The sequence below is a fragment of the Crassostrea angulata genome, chromosome 7, assembly GCF_025612915.1.
Source record: "Crassostrea angulata isolate pt1a10 chromosome 7, ASM2561291v2, whole genome shotgun sequence".
Classification (NCBI taxonomy): Eukaryota; Metazoa; Mollusca; class Bivalvia; order Ostreida; family Ostreidae; genus Magallana; species Magallana angulata.
In genome coordinates this window covers 53,316,543-53,341,767 of record NC_069117.1, presented here as the reverse complement: position 1 = coordinate 53,341,767, position 25,225 = coordinate 53,316,543, and the positions used below count along the sequence as shown (strand labels likewise).

At 32.1% G+C, this 25,225-nt stretch overlaps 2 protein-coding genes across 2 annotated transcripts; both read right to left on the bottom strand.

Annotated features, from left to right (window-relative positions):
* Positions 1-2,831: 2,831 nt before the first annotated feature.
* On the bottom strand, positions 2,832-5,698 carry LOC128155882 (uncharacterized). Its single transcript, XM_052817765.1, has 3 exons — positions 5,443-5,698; positions 3,835-4,059; positions 2,832-3,566 (listed from the first exon to the last, which is right to left on the bottom strand). The coding sequence occupies exons 1-3, from the start codon at positions 5,498-5,500 to the stop codon at positions 3,010-3,012; spliced, it is 840 nt and encodes a 279-aa protein (XP_052673725.1). The 5' UTR covers positions 5,501-5,698; the 3' UTR covers positions 2,832-3,009.
* Positions 5,699-11,102: 5,404 nt separating this feature from the next.
* On the bottom strand, positions 11,103-16,029 carry LOC128156288 (platelet endothelial aggregation receptor 1-like). Its single transcript, XM_052818359.1, has 7 exons — positions 15,921-16,029; positions 14,738-14,965; positions 14,043-14,294; positions 13,218-13,346; positions 12,742-12,879; positions 12,437-12,574; positions 11,103-11,586 (listed from the first exon to the last, which is right to left on the bottom strand). The coding sequence occupies exons 1-7, from the start codon at positions 16,021-16,023 to the stop codon at positions 11,492-11,494; spliced, it is 1,083 nt and encodes a 360-aa protein (XP_052674319.1). The 5' UTR covers positions 16,024-16,029; the 3' UTR covers positions 11,103-11,491.
* Between the last annotated feature and the right edge of the window lie 9,196 nt (positions 16,030-25,225).

The following is a 25,225-nucleotide window of genomic DNA, read 5'->3' as shown; positions in this document are numbered from 1 at the left end:
GGATACACACCCCTATTTAAGACCGAGAGCACTATTCATGCTTCACCGCGTTCAGGAATTTCATACACCCGAACACGTTACCTTGGACGAAAAGACGTGTAGAAACGCGTTTTGAAGAAAAATAAAATGACAACCACTGCACTGGCAAGATATATCAAATAAAAGACGAAACAAGACAGACTGAAATCCAGGCGCAGATACTTATAAAATTCCTCGATAATAGTGGACCGTTTTCCAGTGTATGTTCCAACATCGCACATACGCAAACAACACACTGTTGCAGATCGAGTAATGTCAATGATCGCATGGGTTTTTAGAAACGGAGCGTTTTTGTAGGAACGGATGGAAACGATGTTACGTTGTTACTTTCTTGGATTTACTATCATTTATTGACTGTGTTGGATGTAGTGCCGCCGGGGTTTTCAAAAAGACGCAGACGATATTCACTCTGTATGAACGCCACACGTGTTCGATGTGAATGCGAAGTAAGGCAGCACTGTCTGTGCAAAATGATTAAGATATCTGGGAAATCTATTCACAGAATAAATATATTTTGTATTTCATTGATTGTTGTTTTCTTTATTCTTTGCTACAACCATTTTACTACGATATGTAATTCATGCATTTAGAAGTCCGTGCAACCTGAATGCCTCGATCGGAAAGCAACCGACCGTAACTTTCTGAACCGGTATATATACCCCAGTGGCAGTAGAGGAGCGTTCGAAACTAATATGGCGACCAAATGCTTTTATGAATTCATGTCAGCTTTAAAAGAGTGAGCCGCTTTTGTATTGGGGTTTATATAGCAAGCAATTATTCAAATCTTAAAGCAAAATATTATAAAATTATCTTTACTTTTATTGGTTTATGACAAAAGAAATCATACAGAAACTGTTAAATCTATAATACTCATAAAACAAGAATGTTAAAATGGGTTGGCTTTATCATTGTGTACAATTTTAATATATCTTGCATTGACCAATCATATTCCATATTAAAGGAGAAATAAAATTAGAAATTATCATGCTTCTTTCTGATGACAGCGTTTCTTAATTAATGGTGTCATGGACTTCTCCATAATAAGAGGTACTTTATTTCGAATAATTTTTTAACAAACAATTTGTACATCTTTCTCTATTGTCGGATTTACAACATGGCACTATAATGATGTCTAACAGCGTAGCGCATGAGGTGAAAGCTTCGGATCTTCAAATCATGAGTTCGAAAATTTATTTTTTTTTTTTTTTTTTTATTCATTTTCAATACAAATACATCTATACCATCATTCACACCACACCACTCCCACACAGATTGGGAAAGTAAATATAAAAATAATAATAATACAATAATGATAGGGTCTTACTACACATTATGCCACGTCAAAGAGGCATACCCATCTTGACCATTTCTTTTGGTAAAATCTATTTTCCAACATTAGTTTCTCTAAAAAATAGTAATTTTGTAAATATTTCACAATATTCTCAAATGCAATATTAGCAGATTTTCTGGATTGACTAAAGATATGTCTCTTAACTAACATGATAATTAGGTTTTTAGCTAAGTATTTCTTTTCTGGAACACCAAAAATAACTGTTTTGGCATCAAATACAATTCTTTCACCAGACTTTCTAAAAATCCAATCAGACATTAATAACCATATCCGAAAAATAGATGGACAGTAAAAGAAGAGATGTGTAATTGTTTCTGGTTCTAAAAAACATATTGAACATAGTGGGGAATTTTTAATTTTACACATGTGTAGTATTTTGTTAGTACCTAATATTCTGTGGATAATTCTATAGTTAAACCATATCAGTCCTGAATCTTTTGTGGCAGATCTAGGGCTTTAATAAGCCTGTTTCCAGTTAAAATCTAGAGGTAAATTTAAATTGAAGGCCCATTTGTTTTCACAAATAGGTTTATGATTAGATTTTACCATCAAGTGATCATAGATATTCCGTGCTCCTTTTTTACACAAGCAAAGTATTTTGATAGATTCAGGTTGGTATGGTTTGATTATTACTCATAACTAATGAATTCACCTTGAGTATCAAATAAATCATGAACAATATGAAATCCTTTCTCATAAAGAAATCTTACAAAATACATATTTATTTTGAATCTTTACTTTATTATTGTACCATAGTGGCTCAAGCATGATATTGATATTATCAGTCTCTATAGTTTCAAAAAAATGAGTTCGAAAACTTATTTGGTTTTGATTCACATTTTTACCCTGACAAAATTTTTTAAATCATTTTATAGTCATACCAGGGACATATATCGTGGTGTACATTCCTGGTCAAACATTGTGCCAAGTGAAATTTTTAAAAAGGTGACTATATTTCGAATACGATTTTATTAAAATTGATATTTCAAGGAGTTCCAAGTGCAGTCCACTTAAATATAATAATCATAAGTTCGAGTTTGGACAGAGCTTTTCTAATTAAGAATTTGAAACTCCGTTTTGTTCGGTGCGCCTGTTTGGACGGTTGTTGTGTTATGACCAATGACAGGAGACTCGTTAACACTTGGCCGGGACTGCTAAAGGTTTCATTGGTGACGTGTTTTATAGAGCTGTTGGCGACGAGAGTATGGGATGTCCATTATCCCCATCAACATAGACCACTAAATCAACCGGACCCCCACAGGAGGCAATGTCCAGGTGAAAAACAGGTACACTCTACCTGTGCAGGAAAACACAGGTACATGTCCACGCGCAGCTTGCTTTTACGTGTACAATGACAAATATGTGATACTACATAGCTAGTTAACCATACGGAGCGGAGGTGTAGAATATTAGTAGAAATCAAGGCCTTACTAAAATTGATAAATGATTCTAATAAGTTTTTTAGTTCATATTTTTTATTAAAAAATGATATAAAACAAAATGAAGAATCATTATCAAACAAAAGCATGATTGTGTCAACAAATTAAACTCCTAATGGATAAAAACCAACAGTTGCCTGATGATGTTTATGATGGATGAAATTGTCCTTCAGACATAGTTCAACATGTGAGGTGTGTTTTCAACAAGTAGAGAGTAACAAAGGACATTATTACTACTAGCGCACTCAATTTGACATTGGTGGCATCATTGTAATTCCTGATCAAATGAACAAACTTTCTCACTTTCTCCCTCAGTTCTTTCCTCTCTACTAATTCAGTCTTTCTGGTTAAACTTGAGGGCTCAGATGTATTGGTAGCAAGCTCTGAAGTAGTATTGATATTCAGACTATTTTCAAGCGCATTGGATTCAGCAACGAGGTCTGTTGAATTGTCTGCGACTGATACAGCTTGCGGAGATATTTTTGTCACTGCTTGCGTCGATGTTTCAACGTTTGTCATTTCCTCTCTTGCATGTGTTGTGACGTCATAATGAGGATCAAAGTAGCAGTTGGCGCCAGTATAATTGACGGTGCTCCATGTGTTTGTCAGATGGGTGAGAGTCTTGGAGATATACGAGGACACTGACGTATCCTCCATGTGGCTGATGCACTTGTTACCGTGTGCGGGATCCACCAGGGCGCAGCGACGTTCTACCGCCAATAAAATGACCTCGGCGTCTGTTTGGAGATATAAACAATCCGTGTCATAATTTGCTGTTGAAGCGATGCACATTGAAATGTCATTATTGCATGCTCTAAATATTAGTAGATACAAAGAGAATTGTCTTTTGTTTCAGCTTGAAGCACATCTTCATGTATTACTATGAGACAATGTAACGAAGATTATTTTGAAAAGAAGAGCTTGAAATGTAAATACTAGTACTCTCGAACTATGTATTTACGCTATCCTACATTGTGATAAGGCAGTAATGAGCGTTATAATTACCAGGTTCTACTCCCAAGATTCCGTGAGCCTGGACCACAACATGGGTCTTCTTGCACTTGACCACCATACCCGAGTTGTCCTGAGGACACGTGATCTGTGTATCCGGACTGTCCTGGAGACAGTTCAGGTTGCGCACTAGTAGGAGGGAATCCAGCAGGGAGCGAGAGATGGTCCGGAGGCCCCTCATCGTGTAGTCCAGGTGCACGCAGTCCGAGCATCTCTCACCTGTAACACAGTTTATTACGTTACTATAGCGATGACGTTACATCGTGTACAGTCTTTATAGATTACATGCAAAGCGTAAAGTTTATCGATATAAATTTATGAATTACAGTTTGAATCCAAAACTTTTAATGTAACAATTACTTTTTAATAAACTAACAAACTAGGATTTGGCCGTAAAGTAATACAATTCATTTTGTTTTTCAAAAATAAAAATGAGAAAGTGTTTAATACCTTGGAAGTCTCTGACTCGACTTGCCGAATACGGATATTCAACTGACGCATTAAATAATGAATGTTTTAAGGAACTATGTTTTTATTTAACAACACTTTTTTTGGGGGGGGGGATAAAATCGTTAAATTTGAGTTATGAAAACGAAAGTTCGCTACAAAATAAAGATGTTCCAATTTTCCATGATTTTAACTAAGGAATTACATGTAAATGGTTGTACATGTATTGTCTTTAAATACACAATTACACATTTAAATATAAGTGACTTAATGACATCTTGCTATATCGGTTCAATAGAAGATCTATTCTTATACTGTTCTGGCATTTTTAGTGAGTTATTCGTTTCGTGATATTTCCAAAGACGCAATTTTGAATCCCATTTATTAAATGTCAAAAAATAGAGAAACAATTTAAAAGAATGGTGTTATATATATAGTACAATGCACAAGTATGTACAATCAGTTTGTGCGTTCAACATTAATATGATCATTTCAAAATAGAATGAACACTAGAACTGTGTATCGCCACGAGAAAACGAGGCGATACATTACGATATTCATTAAAAAAAATATTGATATATCATGATCTATATATGAAGTTTTTATATTGAATACATTTTCCATTATTATATTTCGAGTTTTGATTTACATGCAAAGTGCAAGTGCTAGAGTAAATTATTAGAGCATTTTCCCCACACATGTTAAAGTCCAGCGGAAATCAAGCTATATTAAGATACATATTTAATTTTACAAAAATACTCTTAACGTTGTTCAGTATCTAAACCCCCAATTATTAACTCAAATCACGCGCATTATAATCTTTCGGAAATTATCAAAGTTACCGATTCTTTATTTTATGAATCGATGTGTTATATCGACCTCCTCGGCATCACAATACATCGATACTATATCGCTAAATTTCATGTCATCAAGAAGTCGCAAACCTATCTAATATAAAACATTTTGACAAACTTCACAGAGATTCACAATTTATAGTGATGTTTATATTATCTATCTTAGAGGGAAAACTTTCAGCACGCCAAAAAAAAAAAAAAAATAATAAAAATAAATAAATAAATAATGAAAAGACGAAGTTCACAAAACAAAACTTAATCAGCGTTCTGTTAAGTAAAACATAATTAAGAAAACTCTTACCATTCAATTTTACAATATAGCCTGCCATCACTATTCCAAGGAGAAGGTACAGTCTCATCTTTGTCCAAGCACCGAATGAAAACGTCTCGAGCCAGGTCCTATAATGAAGTTACATGTTCATGGGTTTTCTAACACCTCCTATATGACATTCTGCCGTAGATACACATTTTTCTTGCTGCTGACACGCTTCAGAGATTTCGCCACGGTGTGTTAAGCTGCCACCCCACCCCCCTTCTCTCGCGTCCGGAGCAGAATGACAGGCGCCTACTTGTTACGGACATGTTTTTTTCGTTGGCCTCGCTAGCCCCTGGTCAAATCCAACACCAACATTCAACGGACACTGGTAATTTATTTCACTCATCCAAAAGAAAACTAGCCATAATAATTTTTTTAATGCTGAAAAACAAATTGTTTACAATCTTGACATTGCTGAGACAGTCTGTTCGTTCTTACTAAACACCATTATGCACAATAAACGTAACAGTTAGCGAGACTGACACAATTAAATGTAACATGGCACAAATTTACTTTCTTATAAAAAATAATCAATTAGTGCAGGATTCATTTTCTGGGTTTTTTTATTCATTGGTTTCTCTTTTGTATATAGCTAGGTCAAGAAGGTTATATATTTTAGGAAAATTGTACAATTTCAGGCTCTTGTTGATCAAGAAGATAATAAACCCTCCCCATTTCCGCCACAAACCTTCCAAAAAGAAAAAAGAAAAGAAAGAGAAGAAATTATATACATGTATTTACATGTAATTACCTCAGGAATTCGAAATAGAACATGTACATGGCAAGAAAACATTGATCTCGTACAGGATATGATAATTATCGGGGGACATTTGTATTTGAAATGCAATTTCAATCGTGTGTGCCTAAATTGTTCGTTGATTTTATGGTTAAACTATTCATTATTGCAACTCATTAATTTACAAAATGATTTGATAAAAAATACAATTAGGATGACCGTCGTTAATCTTTTCCTCAAAATATTTGCCTGTTAATTGTTTTAAGGATTTGCGATTTATTATTATTTGTTGGTGTATTTACATTTATAACGTATATAAGGTGGGTGTACTAATGTAAGTACATGTTATGCATGATAGTTTAACTTGTCTTTCGATTTCATTTTTTTTTAGTTATTACCAGAATATTTATTTAAAAAATCTAGAGAAGCGTATCATCTTAACGTTAGGATGAGCATGGCGCTGATTATATGAATTTGTAGGAGCAGTTTATTTATTCATTAGCTACACTTATGCTTTAACAGGTCGGAGGAAACAACCTTATATGGATATTGTTGTCATTGCGCAGGGAGATGCGTACTGCAAACGACTGTCCAATCAGTGTATAAAAAACCACACAAAGTGATTAATAAACTAATATTTACATATACCAAGTATTATTCCCTCTATTTCTTACGGAAACTTATAATTAATTCATAGCTCTATAGAAACAGCCAGACTGAAATCTATATGCCCCATTTATCGATTTATCCAAACCTACAGCGACCAGAAATCACGGACTGCACGAAATAATCATGATGATGTCAGACTCAAAGTCTCACAGGAGATAAGTTGGCTGTTTCTTTTAGCTAACGTACTTATGTACATTTACAGTAATTAGTGAATTTAACTATTCATAATCAATTTATCAATTGGTTTGAAGAAAGATGTAAATACAAACAATAAATAGCTTTCTGTAATGATTCATGCAGGTTTATGAAGGTAACGATCATTACAGAAAAAAAATACATAACCCGCTTGAGCATTTTATTGTTTAAATATTACCATGAACTGAGTCATAGATATGATATATGAATTGCTGTTTCTTATTTAATGTATTCGTATCAAATTATTATCAAATAGATTAAAATTGAGACTGTATTTATTAAACAGTAAATAATTAAGATTCTGTTTTAGTAAAGTTTTATTGATCTTTTAACATTAAGTGTTACTGTGACAAAGGCATAGTAGGATTTTTAAACTCTCACAAAATAAAGGGAAGAATAAATTAGAAAATGGGTGAAAAATATTCAGAGGGGAGTTAATGTTGCGAAAATTATAGAAAAGAAAATTAAATAAGGATCGCGTTTACTCAGGGGCGGATACACACAGATAGGAACGAAAAAACAACTACTTGTACTTTGTAGTTCTACTATATTAGTACTAAATTTTAAATTCAAATAACTAGATCAAAAAGACCTACTTTTCATGTTAGTGATATTTGAATTTTGACCGTAAATTACTTTTAAAGTCTATATTTGTTGGTATTGAAATTAAAAAAAAAAAGGCAGATGATCAAGTTTTTGAGATATGCTACAAGTACCTTGAAGTGATTTTATGCATTTTGGATTTTTCTATTAGGTGCCAGTCAGCAATCTGAAATTTTACACAAGATTATACAATCATGAAATACTAGTAAGTAAGTAAAACGATGCGACAAAACAAAAAACAAATATAAAATTTAGTCCAGATTTTCTCTGTTTCAGAATAATTCTATACCTTTGTCATATCGCATATTCCTCAAATACACACCAGATTGACTTCAGGTATTGAACTTTGTAAAAATATTAAAATTTGAAATCTCAAACCTTGTGTAAATGTGAACATTAACATTTTTACTCATTGATTTTGGTAAACTTTTGATTTTTCACCTGTCAATTTCTTTGATGTTATCAGCTAATCCGGATTGGAAATTTAATTACACTGAGCATTCCACTATATACGTGTAAGTTACAAGTATTCGTAAATAAATTAATTATTCATTATAGTGATAAGTGAACAATATGTACAATAAAAAATTCAATCGATTAATTGTACGTTCATATTAGGCACACGGTCAATTGGACCTACATGCATAGGTCACCTTTGATTATAATAACAACAATAGTCCATCATGTAGCATTTAATTATGTATAAAGCAAAACTACATGTACATGGCCGCTTTCTAATTCCTTATTAAATAATTGTCCCCTCCTCACTGGGGTGAGACATCTAAAAGTTCTTACCTCGATCCCGTCTATAGTGGTCCACCCCAGGAGGAGGATGAGAGCTTGGCAGAGAGGTTTAACACCCAGGTCAAAAGCAACACTTGCTTTAAAAAAATAATTGGCTGTATATCTGTGTAATGATTGACCTTAAAGGCATATATGGTGTTTTTAAAGGCATTTTTGGAATATTGAATTCCAGTTAGCTTTTTTATTTCAATTCTAAAGAATAGTTAAAAAAGTTTGTAATCATATCAATGTGTAAAGTGTTAATTCCCGCGCTTGCGCGGGATATCATCTAATAATTTTAAAATAGAACGTCATAATTATCCTTCTAGGTCCCCTCAGCTATACAAGTTTTATCATATTCAGAAAATGGATATCGTACCATACACATTAGATTTTTTTCCTTTATGAGTAAATACAAGTTGCTGTCCTTTAAAAAAGGACTACAATACGTGGACCATTTGCATGTGTTTCCAACGAAAACGTGAAAGCCTTAAGATTATCAGAGATTCCACCGACTCTAGCCCTCTACTTTTAACCACTAAATTTGTACGTTATATTACGTATACATGTATGTATAGCCCTGACTTTTTATCTCAGAATTTAAAGGGTTCATACTTCTAAAATAATTATGATCTATCTATGAATGAAGTTTGCATACATGTATAGTATCAGGCACTCGGTGAATTCTACTATTTGCGCACACATTAAGATTCGCACTACTTTGTTAACTAACGTTATGCAGTGACAGTTTTGTGTAAATTAAAAATTTCATATTTTGATGCATTTTTCTTGAGATTTAAACTTTTATACAGTGACATTATTATTCAATCATACTTAAATGCCTAAAAAAATTTAATCGGGAAGTTCTCTAGCCTTGCCTACTATATCAAAGTAAAGTTAAGTTACATGTGTATTCGGAAAACAACAAAACATTGCAAATTATTCTATTTGATGCATGTTGTAGTTTCGGCATAACATAAACTTATTTCATAATACTGATAGTTCATATCACTTTAAAAGGAATACTTTGTTTCTGTACTGTTTACCGACAACTTTACAATTATAGTCTGTCCCAAGTTATTGCTTCCATCGCTTTTTGATGATTTTTAATAAAATTACATATACCTGTGAAAGAAATACAGTTGAAATCATTAAAAGGGAATATATCCAACATATCTTCATTGAACAATTATCCCTTTCCACTTAGAAAAATTCACAGGAACGAAAACAGATTCCTTACGGAGATTTATAATGGGGAATGTTTACATCTTTTCTCCATTCGGAATACACTCGGAATACATCGCGCAATTTTTTAACATTATCATCCGGGCTTATTAATGGCTGTTGCAATGCAAAATCTCCGTTGACTTTCAATTTCGGGATGTGTATTGAAACCTGAAGCGGTAGAGGGGGCGTTTCAAAACAGATAATCTGGACATTTTTTATATTAGTGGATGAACGTAGTTTGAGCACAAAGGTATTTACTATTATTGAAATATCAAGCAAAAAGTGGTGGAAGCAAAAACTCGGGACAGAGTATACAGCGCCGTGCATATGGCATGGAATCCCGATCCCGATTCAGATAAACGTGTGCTAGCCTGGTTCCCTGAGCTACCCATTACGCACAGGAACCAGGCTAGCTCATGCGCAGGCTAATTTTTCCCCATAGCATCCGGTTTAACCTCGCTTATATATTTTCTGCGTGGACCTCAAGGTCCACGCAATTAACAAAGAAAACACACCGCTGTGTACCCACCTGTCTATAGCATGAAGCCGACCAGCCCATAGTTAAACATGAAGTTTCTACCACGTGCTCACCGCTCAAAGTGGTCTCCAATATAGATTCCCATTTTACAACGTTCTCTGTCAAACTGTTTCATCTTTCTTTTTCTCTTGGAACGCGTTATTGCACCGACAACGGACCGACCGCGTTTTCGCATCGACATCTTGTATAGGTTCTAAAATTAGCTTGTCACATCACGTGCTTATGAATATTTCAAAGTTGGGCATATACTGACTGATCCGGTCATAAATAAATAAATTAGAATCTATATTTCATTATTTTTAAATTTCTTTGATTTAATCTGTATAATTTGCAGAAAGTGAGTAACTTTTGTAACTTAGTGGAAAAACGCAACATGAATTTTGTCTTTCTTTTGATTTAAAATGTTACTGAAAACCCAATGTTCATAAACAGTATTTCAAATTTTAAAAACTTGAATACTTTTTAATAATAATAATCCGTAATATTTTCACAATTAAGGAAATCTCGATCATAGTGTAAAATTTTAAAGGATTTTTTTTTAATTTTTCAAAAAAATACTAGTTGGCGTTTTACTCAAAACGTAGACCATTTACCAACTATTTTGAACGTTAACAAATGTACCGTTATTTCACAACTTGCTAAACTTTTGTTTTATTTGGAATTTTTATTCAGCGTAAACTCGAGCAATTGTAACAAATTGAACTTTCCCCCTGAAATCACCATGTGGATATTTAGGAACTTTTACATAACAATTTACAGTTACCAATACAAATCAAATACATGATACGTTTCCTGAAAGTTGGGTAGTATCTAAGTAGAAATCCGAGTGGCACCCTACCGGAATAATCACAACATCACGTTAAACCTCACTAGATCTATAAAAAAAACTTAAAGTTACTAGTGAAATAAAACGTCAGTTTTCTTCATAAAATTGGTAAACCCAAAAAGGGTTTTTATTTTTCGTTTTTGTTTCCAAGTTTGAAATATCAAATTATGTCGCATGTCATGCTTTTGAAAGAATCTATAGACGGGTGTGAAAAAAACATGTAAGATAAAATAAATATAAGCACTATATTTTAATGTATTTGAGTATAAATAACTCGCAAAATTACAAAACATATAATGCACATATATTATCGAAACTGTTTCCAGTTTCACCCTAATAACAGTTTAAAAATCATAAACTTTAGCCCTCTATAAGGACACTTTATCATACTATAAAAAAAAATAGTTTTTATATAATACTTAAAAAGTTGCAAACATTTCCTCAAAAGGTGGCTTGATCACAGCAAGTTTGAAAGTTTAATAAGATAGCCTGCTGCACTCCATAAGTAGACTTTGTCAAATCCGCACAGATTCAAATTTATATACCATCTACCTGGAAAACAAATGGGAGACACAAAGCTTAAAAGTGAAGTTAAGATAAATTCTAAATAGATATTTTTATACTTTAAAACAAGTTAATTAGATCTATCTGAGCAGCATGTTTTTATGAAGGAAGATTTCAATTTCGGTGGTGCCACCATTTTGACTGCAACACATGTGATGATGTAAAATGCATTCTGTACATGTTGTGAATATGATCGTACAACAACTTGAAAAGTGAAATCTTTTCTACACGTAACTAAAAACTAAAGTAATCGTGATTAATACAACAAAGCCTCAGTAAATACATACTTACATGTACAGTCCTGTTTCACTGTCCTCTCAACTTCGCTTTAAAACAGTTACGTGACATATCGCGTACTCTGGTTTTTTTCGGGTTTTCTGCTCTTTAATACTTATTTTTTATTTCTACTCTTATTTTGGACAATTTATTTAATTTCTTATGTTTGTTAATTATGTAATGAGAACAAAGAGATCATATTTCAGTCAATCAGTATTTTGATACTTGTCTTTCAATGTGAAAGAAAGTACACGTTTAGATGTAATATAAATAGATTATCATGCGTTATATATATATATATATATATATATATATATATATATATATATATATATATATATATATATATATATATATATATATATATATATATATGTGATGTTTTGATGACTACAATAATACTATAGTAATCTGACATTTATGAAATATGAATACATTTCATGAACATGGAAAACTGCTTTTTTTAAATTTACAGTTATATAAACATATAAAATTATGTTACCACATATTAATAATATACATAATGACCGACTTTGGCCCTGGATACTTTTCTATCAGTTACCTGTATTACACAGTTCTCCCTGATAATCTACAGCACACCCCGTTAGACACGTCCCATCAATATACGAGCACAGGTATACGTCAAGGCAATGTCCACAGGTATTGATGCAGCCCATACCATATAGCCCTCTGTCGCAAGCTTTAAAAATAAAAACAAAAACAACGGTTCCTTAAAAAATGGATTTAACGTTCAAACCACGAGAAAAGTCATTGCATTATCGAACACTTACATGTATATCAGAATTTAATCACATTAAAGACATTCTTACTTAATCTCTAAAGCTGAGAACACCGAACAGCACTCACGTGTTTTACATGCATCGTCCTGGTAACCAGTATCACATCCAGTTAAACACGTCCCGTTGACATGGAAACACTGGTCTACGTCACGACAATGTCCACATGTTTCACTGCATCCAATACCATAAAGACCTTGCTCGCATTCTGTAATAAAACATACTTAATGTTTTCACAACCTCGGGTAACTGCAACTTGCATTGTTTCCATGTATTTGTCAGTCTGTTTTTGTTATATGAACATCACAAGTAAATGAACCTGGCTCAAGACGCTTTCTTACCACGCAGTTGTAAAATTATTTTGAGCATTGGGTTATTTGATTCATACATTTATTAACTGCAAATTTATTCAATATTTTAAAATGTTTCGGTGGTAAAAATGTAAAACATGCCATATAAAGTACGTTCAACACAGAATAAAATGTACTAACCCAACACATACAGTAAAAATGTTACAGGTACCAATACGTAAGGCTTTTGTGATACCTAGCTCACATCGACGTCCTCTGTAGCCCGGCCCACACCCCTGACAGGTGCCCGTCTCTATGTGACAGTATTGACAGTTGACATCAGGACAACAGTCTGACCCGTTATAATAACCCGATGTTGGACACCCTGGATGTAAGTATAATAGGAAAGAAATCGGTGTAACTTTATACAAAACATCCGCTTTAATAACTTACTGTGTGGAATTCTAACATACACGTTGAAATAAGCATCAACTACTCATAAATTCCTCATTGATAATATTTGGTTTTGCGTATTTCGCAATTTGACGAAACAAATTGCTATTTACATACGACGCATTATCAATTTTTGTGTTTTTTTCAAAGCATATGCACTTGTATTTTCCTCATAATTAAGTTTTTATACTTTTTTTTAAGAATAAGTAGCATTTGCAGTTTTGTAATTTCGTTAAAGATATGTCGCCTAACTTTTTATTTAAATATTATAAATTAAAAAAATAACCAGATTTTTTATTTGACGATTAAATCATAAGCATAACACTTTAATAATAATTTTTGGAAAATAAATGTATCCATGTTTTTGAATTAATGTTGGTAATAAGAAATTCATAAAATTGATTAAGTGCGAGTATTATAAAAGTTGAATTTAACGCACATATAAATATTCAATATTTGTTGAATAACATATACATTAATCTCATCAATTACATTACCTAAGAAACAAATTAATAATGTTTTTTAAAATCCAACATATTGGTTTAAAAAAATAAAAATAACATTTATATATATTTTTAATTCAATAAAAAAAAACCAAACAACAAATTTAGCTTTAAAAATCACTCACCATACACCTCAACTTCACAAAGATCACTGTGAACGTCATTAGAGTAATAGTTAGGGTAGGTAACTCCTGGTAGTCTCTCGTTGTAGTAGATGACGTATTGTCCATGTACACGACAGGTGGTGGTGAAGACAGCAGGTATGGTGTCTAGTGTAAAGTTGTCGTCCTTGTAACACAGTGTTCCTTGTAGCCTGTCTGTTGTATTGGAGACATATAGAAAGAATCCAAGATAGCCAACTTTTTCGTGATAGGAATCTGTAAACAATTTAGTCTCTTATTAATGTTATACAAGTGTACGGCAACATGGTACCCTGTCATTAACATCAGTAGTTTACAAGGGTCAGGAAAATAATTTGTAAAAATATCATTTTGCTTTTGAATCCCACTTTACATGTGCATGATTAATTTTAATAAACCATTTACAAAATACTACATGTAGTACGCAAAAGAAATATGATAAAATGGCAGGCTGTTTCTCCATCTGATGATTTAAAAGTGCCGAACAAACCCGTATAGTTTTGAAGAAAACTTCTTATTTACTAAAGATTGGGAAATAATCACGGTAGTTTTAATTTCACAGTGTTCGCGATTAATCATTTTTTCGGCGAAATAAAACTTATCATGAATAAAACTACGGTCAATTATCAGGAGCAGTACGTTTAATTAAATACGCAGCGTACAAATAAAGCGAAACATACCCCATCGTACATTGTCCGTCTTGAAGTAGATGGTGATGTGATGGATACTGTATACATCGTTCAGGTCTACCCACCAGGTGGCGGCTTCATTGTTATGTGATACTGCACACTGACCTCCATTATACAACAGGTCAGACTTCCGGCCGTCTACAGCGTTACTGGCGTCGAACGTGTCGTTACCCAGTATAGGATACAGTTGGTGTGCTGGCTTGTTGAGTGCGATATTGACTGTTGATAAAACAGTTTTTAAAAATTCACATAGTGTATATCGGTTAATTTACTATCCCCTCTTGATACTTGTTGCGAAGGGGATATATCATTGATTGTGTGTGTGTCCACGGCCCAAAAGAAAATTCATGTTGCGATTTAAATTAACGGGTTTTTTTAAAAATCATTAACAATTTCATTTATGTTTATGATAATGAACTGATTGGTTTTAACGGCATAGTTTTTAACTTTTTATTCAAAATTTCACATTTATGTAGCATATGGTATACTAGTAATGTTCTATAGGTTTCGTTAGAAAAATCGAGAAAAGAGGAATTTTAAATATCAAAGAAGGTCTTTAATTTTGTAAAAAAAAAAAAAAAAGAAAGAAAAAAAAAAGTATTTGAACAGTTTTTGAACGAATTTCAATAACATTTACAATTTTCAATTCTACAATGTAAATAGATGAACTGATGAAACAAGTTTAAAGACAGTGGAAAAAATTAGGGAAAGCTCAATAATATTAATTTACAGAAAAAGACACCGCGGGAGTAAGCATAACAAAACCAAAGGGACACCAGTATAAGGTCCGACCATGTAACAGATAATAAAAGTGAGCAAATAGCATACATTGTCAGTGTGTGTCGAGGAGAGAGATGCCAAATGTTAGAAATTACAAACACGCGCGATAATGCTTTTCTCTAATGATCAAACCAATTAAATAAATTTCAATTATAGATATAGATTACAAAAAATGAATATGTTTAGACAATGCTCATTATAATCAAATCTTTTTTAAAAATACAAACTGTTCTTATCAATAATATATACGAATGTATGTCGTGCAAATGGTATATAAAAGTGTGCAAGACTCACTTTGTTTTATTGTGTTTTACTTGTTAGAAAATTATTTTGTCGTATAACGTCGAAAAATAGATAATCGGGTTCAAGGAATCCTAAACATTGTTGAACTTACCATAGGCATTTAATACCAGTATATTCCCAGAGAATAAATACAAAACGTTTAAGTAGAACAAATGTAAATTAAACACAACAGGCGACATCCTAACGCGTATCATCACCTCTGTGTCCTTTTTTAAAAATGTGATGTAGATTTAAACTTTGTCTATATAACAAGACAACTCTTTGATATAAACAATTGTTTTCTGGTCATCTATATTGTTCTGCTTAAGTATCTACTTACGCATCCTTAAGCATTAATGAATTTTGAATAGACTAGCATAAAGTGTTTCTTAAAATGTCCCCAATTTACTTAGAAATCACTGTTACACCGCTCTGCTTTAATGGCCATCCTTTCATGCAGCACTTTAACCATACTTCCTTATTTAAGCATTATATTGAATTGTTGCAATTACTTTACACTAATAGTAGATTTTATATGCATTAAATAAATAATATAAAGGTAGATCTTGTCATTTGAACATACATGTATTAGTGATTCATACATTTCTTTAATTTAAATTGTATAATGTTTTTTTCCGCGGAAACAATGCACACAATTTTCCGGACATATTACCATTGTTATTGGCTGTTGTTAACTTGCTGAATCTTCAACACCCTCACCAGCCCCGTAATGTAAAGTGGGTACATTCACGTCCACATCATGATCCGTCATTTTTAAATATAAATCATACTACATAACTCGTATAGTTCAAATAGCTCATCGGATACATGCATCGAAATGTAGATATCTAAAAATCATTACAGGTTTGTGAACTGTTTTACACTGTATAAGCAAAATTTTTGAAAGAATTATTATGTATACAATCATTTACATTCACAGAATCTCTTTTACAAATATCAAGCAGGTTTTTTACCAGGTCATTCTACAATGTATCAACTATTAGAAATATACCACTCGATTGTTAAAAGTATTGATGAAGGCAAATTTTGTTGTATGGTGTTTTGTGATCTTTCAAAAGCGTTTGATCGAGTATGGCACAAAGGTCTAATTTACAAATTAAATATGTATGGAATTAGTGGAAACATGCTGGATTGGTTTAAGAGTTATTTAAGCAACAGAACACAAAAAGTTATGTATAGAAATATTTTTTCTTCCGTAGGCCATGTTAAAGCTGGTATTCCTCAGGGCTCAGTACTTGGGCCATTATTATTTTTATTGTATGTAAATGATGTAGCTGAAAATATGATATCTGTATGTAGATTATATGCTGATGACAACTCTTTACAACAATGTTCAGATAATATTAATGTTATTGAACAAAATCTTGATCATGACCTCAGAATATTAGATGAATGGTCAAAAAAATGGTTGTTGAAATTCAATCCACAGAAAACCAAAGCTGTATTTTTCCATTTGAAAAATGTACATCATTTTCCTAATTTATTTTTTGAAAATTGTCAGTTGGAATATGTTACTGAACACAAACATCTTGGTATACAGTTATCTTCAAACTTAAGTTGGTCAGAACATATTGATAACATTGTTTAAAAAGCTTACAAAAAACTGGGGTTACTTAAAAAGCTAAAATTTTCTGTTTCAAGGGATATTCTATCACAAATGTATGTATCTTTTATTAGACCACAATTGGAATATGCTGCCGAAGTTTGGGCTGGTTGCACACAGATGGACATAGAACAATTGGAAAAGGTTCAATTAAATGCCGCAAGAATAGTAACTGGGCTCACAAGTTTTGCTTCAAGAAACTCAATTTATTTTGAAACAGGTTGGGAACCTTTGGAACACAGAAGAAATAGAGCTAAATTAATAACTATGTACAAAATGCACAATAACTTAGTACCTACTTACATACAAAACATTGTACCATATACAAGAGGCAGTGTTTCAAGGTACACAACTAGAAACTCTCTTGATTATTCTGTTCCAAAATTTAGATTAGAACTATTTGATAAATCATTTATTCCTGATACTGTCAGAAGATGGAATGCCCCAAGTCTTAATACAAGGGAGGCAACCTCTATTAAAATATTCAAAAAATGTTTATGTACAATGATACGGTAAAGCCTCAGAAACATCTTTCATTTGGAAAAAGATTTTTAAACAAAACACATACACGTTTGAGACACAACTGTATTTTAAATTCTGACTTATTCCACTGTAACTTAATAGCCAGTCCAAACTGTTCGTGTGGCTTATCAGAAGATGCATACCTATGGAACGCCATAGCTGACTTATGTGGCTATTTTATATGTAGATGGTGTTTTATTATATTATGCTGTGGTTATTTCATGTGAAGATGGTGCTTTATTATATGAAGATGGTGCTTTATTATATGAAGATGGTGCTTTTTTATGTGAAGATGGTGCTTTATTATATGAAGATGGTGCTTTATTATATGAAGGTGGTGCCTTATTATATGAAGATGGTGCTTTTTTATGTGATGATGGTGCTTTGTTATATGAAGATGGTGCTTTATTATATGAAGATGGTGTTTTTTTATGTGATGGTGCTTTTTAATGTGAAGATGGTCACTCGGAACTTTATTTTTAAAACTGAGTTAAACATTTATTATCTCGAAATTTTGAAACTAGAACAAAATTGATACAGTTAAAATCCATTTAATACACAATTGCTAGTTTCTCTTTTTTAGCATAATAAGTATTTATGTTACGAGATGAACTGTACGACTTAATCTCAACTGAATTGACAAATATGATTAATTGAATAATACAATATTTTGTCAGTATTTCTTGACATTTTACTTTTGCCTTTACCACTTATAAAAGGGCTTTCTTTGAGCTATATTATATTATAGTAGACCTTTCCCTGTGACTTAATTTCCCTTACTTTCTCTTCAAGTCAAATCCTATAGCTAGGGCATCAGTCTGTTTAAAATCAGATCCGCAATCCGTTCCTTTATTTGTTTTTGGTTTTTTATGATGTTTTGTTTTGAAACACTCAGAATGTGAGCTCTTCCTCAAACTCACCACTTAGGTTAAAGAGGAACGGTCATCAATGACGAAGACCGACTGGGCGATGACAATAACAAAATCAAAGTACTGAAAAACTGACGGGAGTTGATTTTGTCGATGTTTATTTATTTTAAAATCAATGATATGTTATTTTGCATGACAAGTACATATAGTTTCTAATTTGTATTTGAATTACGCACATTTTTATCATATGAATTTTTGGACTTTTTCGACAAGAATGTCGAGAAACCCCCATATGAATCATCTTAAATAATATTTAAAGATAAAATTAATTTAATCAAACTATGTATCAGTAATAGAAATATTTCTCGAAAATTGTATGGATCCAAGCAATATTGAACTCCATAGTCTCGTTCAACCAAACGCTCGGCTGACACCGTAAATCTCCGACTCTCTGCTTGTCGGAGATTTACGGAGACAGCCGAGCGTCGAGTTGAACGATACTATATTGAACTCTGGCATAGGAATACATAAATGGTTAACTCAGTATTCAAAAATAAGAGGAGTTCCGAGTGACCACCTTCACATTAAAAAGCACCATCATATAAAAAAGCACCATCATATAATAAAGCACCATCTTCACATAAAAAAGCACCTTCACATAAAAAAGCATCATCACATAAAAAAGCACCATCTTCATATAATAAAGCACCATCTTCATATAATAAAGCTCCACCTTCATATAATAAAGCACCATCTTCATATAGAAAAGCACCACCTTCATATAATAAAGCACCACCTTCATATAATAAAGCACCATCTTCATATAATAAAGCATCATCTTCATATAATAAAGCACCATCTTCATATAATAAAGCACCACCTTCATATAATAAAGCACCATCTTCACATGATATAACCACAGCATAATATAATAAAGCACCATCTTCACATGAAATAGGCACATAAGGCAGCTATAGCGTTCCATACATACCATTTGTTTTTTGTCTGTAAAAAGTATACAAGAGCTCGGAATTCTCTAATGAATAAGCTATTGACATTAAGTTACGTACACATTATAGATGCACATTTATTATTATGGGGGGATGATTCGTTGACAAATATACAAAACACTGAAATTTTCAAGACAGTACAAATTTTTTTGAGTGAATGTGGTCGTTTTTCAAAACATGTTTAAATTATAAGGTGATATTATGTATGCAGTAGATTGTTTATTCATGTATATTTATGTGTATTCAATATATTCAGTATTTCAATATATTCAATGTATGACAATATTTATAAAATTTCATTACTAGGAGAGGACTATCTAAGTTTTAGAACTTGTGTCTTATCCTTTTGATTTATTCAATAAAATATGTTCAATTCAATTCAATTCAACTGTTTTACATGTTTCTTTGAAGATCAAAGCAAAACTGAAAATTACCATGACGTTAATATCATATTAAAATACCTTGATCATATTACACATATACGTACTTAATGAAAACATTTTCTTTCCCTTAAACATTAAAAATTACGTAACATATCATTTCAGAAAAATGTGCTATTGCGTATGGACAGAGATGTACGAAAGCCGAGAAGGATCATTTGAGATTCGAGATTCAAAATACGAGATTCGATATACGAGATTCAAGATTCGAAATTCGAGATTCAATATCTAAATTAACCAATCAAATCATGGATCTGAAACCTGTATCCTAGCAACATCAAACTGTTCTAAATAAAGATCATTCGTACATGCTCTTTCCTACCAATAAATGTCTTAATAGCTCTTATATAGTGGTAATAAAATGGTTAAATTAACATTGATGAATTAACCCCACACAGTATAAACAATTAAATTAGTGATAACACTGTTGGTTTTGCGAATCTAAGTGGTTTTGTTTGCCCTGTATGTATTTCCCCCCCCCCCCCCCCCCCCCCCGAACAATTTTAACCCGAAGTGTATTCGCCCCAACTGTTTAAAAATCGGCTCGCGAAGAAAGATCTGTTTAGTCTAAATAATTAAAACTGAGTGTGGTTTTAGCTATGAAACGAAACTCAATGAAATAATCGACATGTCAAAATATAGGTTATGATAAAATTTTAAACCACAGATGATATCATGATTTACAACCTCAACGACAATAATCCAGATAAGAATTGTGTATTGTAGAGTATCGATGCCATTGTCGATATGAGAGAGAGAGAGAGAGAGAGAGAGAGAGAGAGAGAGAGAGAGAGAGAGAGAGAGAGAGAGAGAAAGAGAGAAAGAGAGAGAGAGAGAGTTTTAATTTGTAGTGTCAAATTCAATTTTGATTTTAAAATTAGAATTTGAAATTGATTTGATTTTATACGAGCATATATAGACAATAATTAAGCCTCTAAAAGGAGAAAAGAGAGGAGGTAGGTAGGGTAGGGCAGACAAACTAGCAGGCTTTAATAATTTTAACGGTGTTAGCGCACCTGTGATTTACATCGACTCTCTCTCTCTCTCATTCTCTCTCTCTCTCATCACCTAGCATTTCCTTTTCCGTGAGGGGGTTTGGGGTATTTGTGATGTATTACATTAGCTAGCGAAAATGATAGAAAAAACATGAAATTTTCTTTAAATTGTGTGCGGATTTATACTCAATAATCTGTTTTCAGTATATACATTTCAATAGGGGGGGGGGGGGCTATATAGTCCTAATTAATTTTTCAGTTATTCTGTCCCCACTTTGTTTCCTCTTCGTTTTCCAGGGTTTTTTTATTTGGCTTGGCAAATTAATATAAAACTTTCTGTGTAGCTCCATAACGATGCACTGTAGATAAATTATGAGTAGTTTTACTTTTGATAAACAGGTACATATCCGTACTTGATTTTTAATTTGACTCTTATAATCGGATTTAATATTCCAATATATATAGGATAGGAAAGAGTAGACGGGACTTTTTTGCGCATATCCTAATGTACCATTCATTCAACACAGGTATTAGCACTCATCGAGTTCGACTTGCTTTCCATTTTTAAGGCGTCGAGCTAATGCTCGACAGCTTTCTAGCGATCGTCTGGATTGGCAATCGTCCAAATTCATGCACTGCACCTCTTTTAAAATGCGCATAAGAAATAAGTTCCTTAAAGTATTAAACGTATTACAAGATTTTTATTCCATTTATTAAACTAAATTGTGTACAAAAAACAAACTTTGCCTACCTGGTTATTGACATAAGTATAAATTTGCTTAATCAAGAAATGGCGGATGAATACAATCAGGTGTAAACATTCACTAAATATTTTTTTAGTTTATCGCTTACATTTTAATTGGAGAGCGTGCCCGAAAGAAATAAAATTTGCGATGTAAATTTATTTGTTATCGGGCACGGTCTCCAAAATAAATGTAAGCGATAAACGTATCTAGTGATTTTGTTGATAAAAATAAACACGATAATGCAGTTGATCTGGTCGAGCATTTTAGATAGCACGTGTTGTGGATTTGTTTGTAAACAACAGTACCATAGGGAGACTTGTTTCAAACGGGAATTGAAATAAATAAAAGTATGTTTTATTATTATAATTAGGGACATACTGTTAATGTATTCAAATCACGAACCTGTGAAAATTGTTTAAAGAAAATAATTTATTTTTAAACTTTGACATTTCTTCAAATTTTGTAACCATAATGAGTTATTGAATTGTAAAAGCACCAATACCTATTTTATAAGAAAATAAACTTATTTTTGTTTTTAAAGCAGCACAAAACATAATTCATATACTTCTCTATTCTATGTCTAAAATTATTTGATATACAACTATTAAATTAACAGAAATTCAAATTATTGATATCATTCTATATAAAAGAAAAAGTCAGTTCGACGCCTTTGTGGCCGTTCCGGCCTTTGATTTATCCACTGGATTTAAAGCTATTATATTTGAAAATATTTAGAATTTATGGCCTGATTATATATAAATTAGAGCTGCGCTGGTGCATCTATTTACCCAAATGGACCAAAATATAACCAAATGAATCTAAAAATTTTGACAAAATTAGTTTTAAACGTACGACTCTTTTTTCAATTCTAATCGGGTATGTCCTTTAGAAATATCTTGAACCACACAGATTTTAGCAAATAAAAAACGACAATTGTTTCATTTTTTATTGGGAGGGAGGTGGTGCCGGTGTTGTATAGCAGTTTTTCCCCCATAGTAGCTTTCCCCCCCGGAAAACCTACTATATAGTAGCCTTTCCCCCTGGGGGGAAAAGCTACTATATAGTAGCTTTTCCCCCATAGTAGGGTTTCTCCCTCACGTTTTTGGTTCAGATTTTATAAAAAAAAAATTATGGAAATCCAGTAAGAATTAAAATCAATGTTTCTACACTCCCAGGTTGCATACATGTATAGGGTGTCTTCCCACTTAGCCAACATTTTGAAAAAATACAGGAAAATACAGGTAAATTTGTGTTGGCTAAGTGGGAATGGGGTGCAGATGGAGAACAAAAGGATTTAATTACAGGTAAGCTATAGTCTGTTTTCAGATGAAAGTAGAAGAAATAATATATATTTGTTAGCCTACAGAAAAATACATATAAATTGAGCTTCTGTCCCAGTACTTTATTTCATTTGATAAATTCAGATAAAAATGTAATTTTTGAAAATGAACTGTTACATATTCCCCAATAATTCATGCCCTTAATTAGGGTACAAATATCATAGTTTGTAATTATATAAGCTGATTTAACTTAAACTTGGCATTGAAAAAATAATGTAATTTTAAGAATCACGTTTGAAATTTTAACTATACATCATATGGGTCATATTTCAATTTTTTTTCAATTTTCTTTGGTTTATTTTGATTAATTCCAATCTATAGAATATGAAATTAACAAAACACAAAAACGCTAGAGTAAAGAGCTTATATTTTTAATGGTGTATACTTCACATTTAATAAGATTCATTGTATGATGATCAATAATAGTTATGAAGATAAAATCCTCCGTTGTCATTTTCTATAAAGTTGATCTGCACCTAAAGATTATGCATTTTGGTTATTTATGTCTTTCAACTAGCAGTTGAAAACAATTAAAAACTCATGATTTTCATGCTTTCGGTTCTGTAAATTAATGGCCATAATAATGCTTTTCAATTTCAATTTGTTTATTCTCTCAAACCATTAAAATACACATGAACATGAGGTACAAAATTGTGTTATTTGCATGAAATTGTAATGTCAATGGTCTTATTAAATATAACATTATATTACAACATAGTAACACATGTTTCTAGTCTATTCTTTAAAAACGGCTGATCAATCTTATATGTATATATATTATATACATCTAATATTTAAACAGTTTATAAAATTATTTACATAAACCTTTTAATGATGCAAGTGCCCATATTGGTTTCAACATATAAAATGTTTAGTGCAATGATTTTGCAGAAAATTGCTTATCTATATTCAAAAATAAATGTGTTGATTTTTATTTATTTATTCTGATTATCATGTTATAGGCAAAATTAAATGCTTTTTTTTAATTTGGTTTCAACAAATTATTCTCAGGTAATTGATAACAAATACATTAACATGTGAAAACTGACTATAGCCTCCTGATCACTCAGGTGTGAAAAATCAAAATGTTGGCCAAGTGGGAATTGAGAATTTCAGAATGTTGGCTAAGTGGGAATAAACCATGTATATCTGCATTCATCTGTACAGGTTAAGTTTCGTTTTGCCCATTTATTATTTTTATAGACAATGCTGAAAGTTGAACATGTGTGTAATGGAATTACACATAGAACTTAATTTAGGTAATTTAAGAAAAGTAATAAAAGTTTTACAAGCTATACACTTATATGCATAATTATGTGTTCTGAAATTGTATCAAACGAGAATGTTTTAAGAATTTCTTGATAAATTTATTAGACTGTTTGTCTGTTTTTGAAAACTTCATCAAGGCTAAACCTCTGTTTTAGAGAAATTTTGTTTCCGACGTTTCAGTGCCCAATTTTTAAAATCCTATCATAATAATTATAGTGCATATTCTTTAGGGTCCAATGTCTCATAAACTAGAGATGACCATATCACCATATTTTTATAGTGGCAGTGGTTTACCAGGTGGGGACCCGAATCTCAAATTCTAGAGATGACCAATTAACCATATTTTCACAGTGCTAGAGGTACACCGCTAGTAGATGACACCGAAAATTTAAGCCCCCATGCAGGGTAGGAGCCTTAGTTGTTTTCGAGGCCGATGTTTGAAATCCAATTATAAAGAATATGTATTTTTAGGGCCCCATATCTAAAAAACTATAGATGAACACATGAACATATTTTTACGGTCATTTAAAAGTAAAACATTATTTAAAAATACACAATCACTCATATATTTCTTTATCAAAATGATTGAAAATTGCGTTTAA

Bases quoted from the DNA above. Each gene is read 5' to 3' on its own strand.
- LOC128156288 (XM_052818359.1), bottom strand. From the start codon at position 16,023: ATGATACGCGTTAGGATGTCGCCTGTTGTGTTTAATTTACATTTGTTC. The intron at 12,880-13,217 runs GTATCACAAAAG...GTTTTATTACAG, and splicing joins AGGACGTCGATGTGAGCTAG to AATGCGAGCAAGGTCTTTAT. The intron at 11,587-12,436 runs GTAACTGATAGA...TTTGTTTTCCAG, and splicing joins GGGAGAACTGTGTAATACAG to GTAGATGGTATATAAATTTG.
- LOC128155882 (XM_052817765.1), bottom strand. From the start codon at position 5,500: ATGAGACTGTACCTTCTCCTTGGAATAGTGATGGCAGGCTATATTGTA. The intron at 4,060-5,442 runs GTAAGAGTTTTC...ACTGTGTTACAG, and splicing joins CTATATTGTAAAATTGAATG to GTGAGAGATGCTCGGACTGC. The intron at 3,567-3,834 runs GTAATTATAACG...ATCTCCAAACAG, and splicing joins AATCTTGGGAGTAGAACCTG to ACGCCGAGGTCATTTTATTG.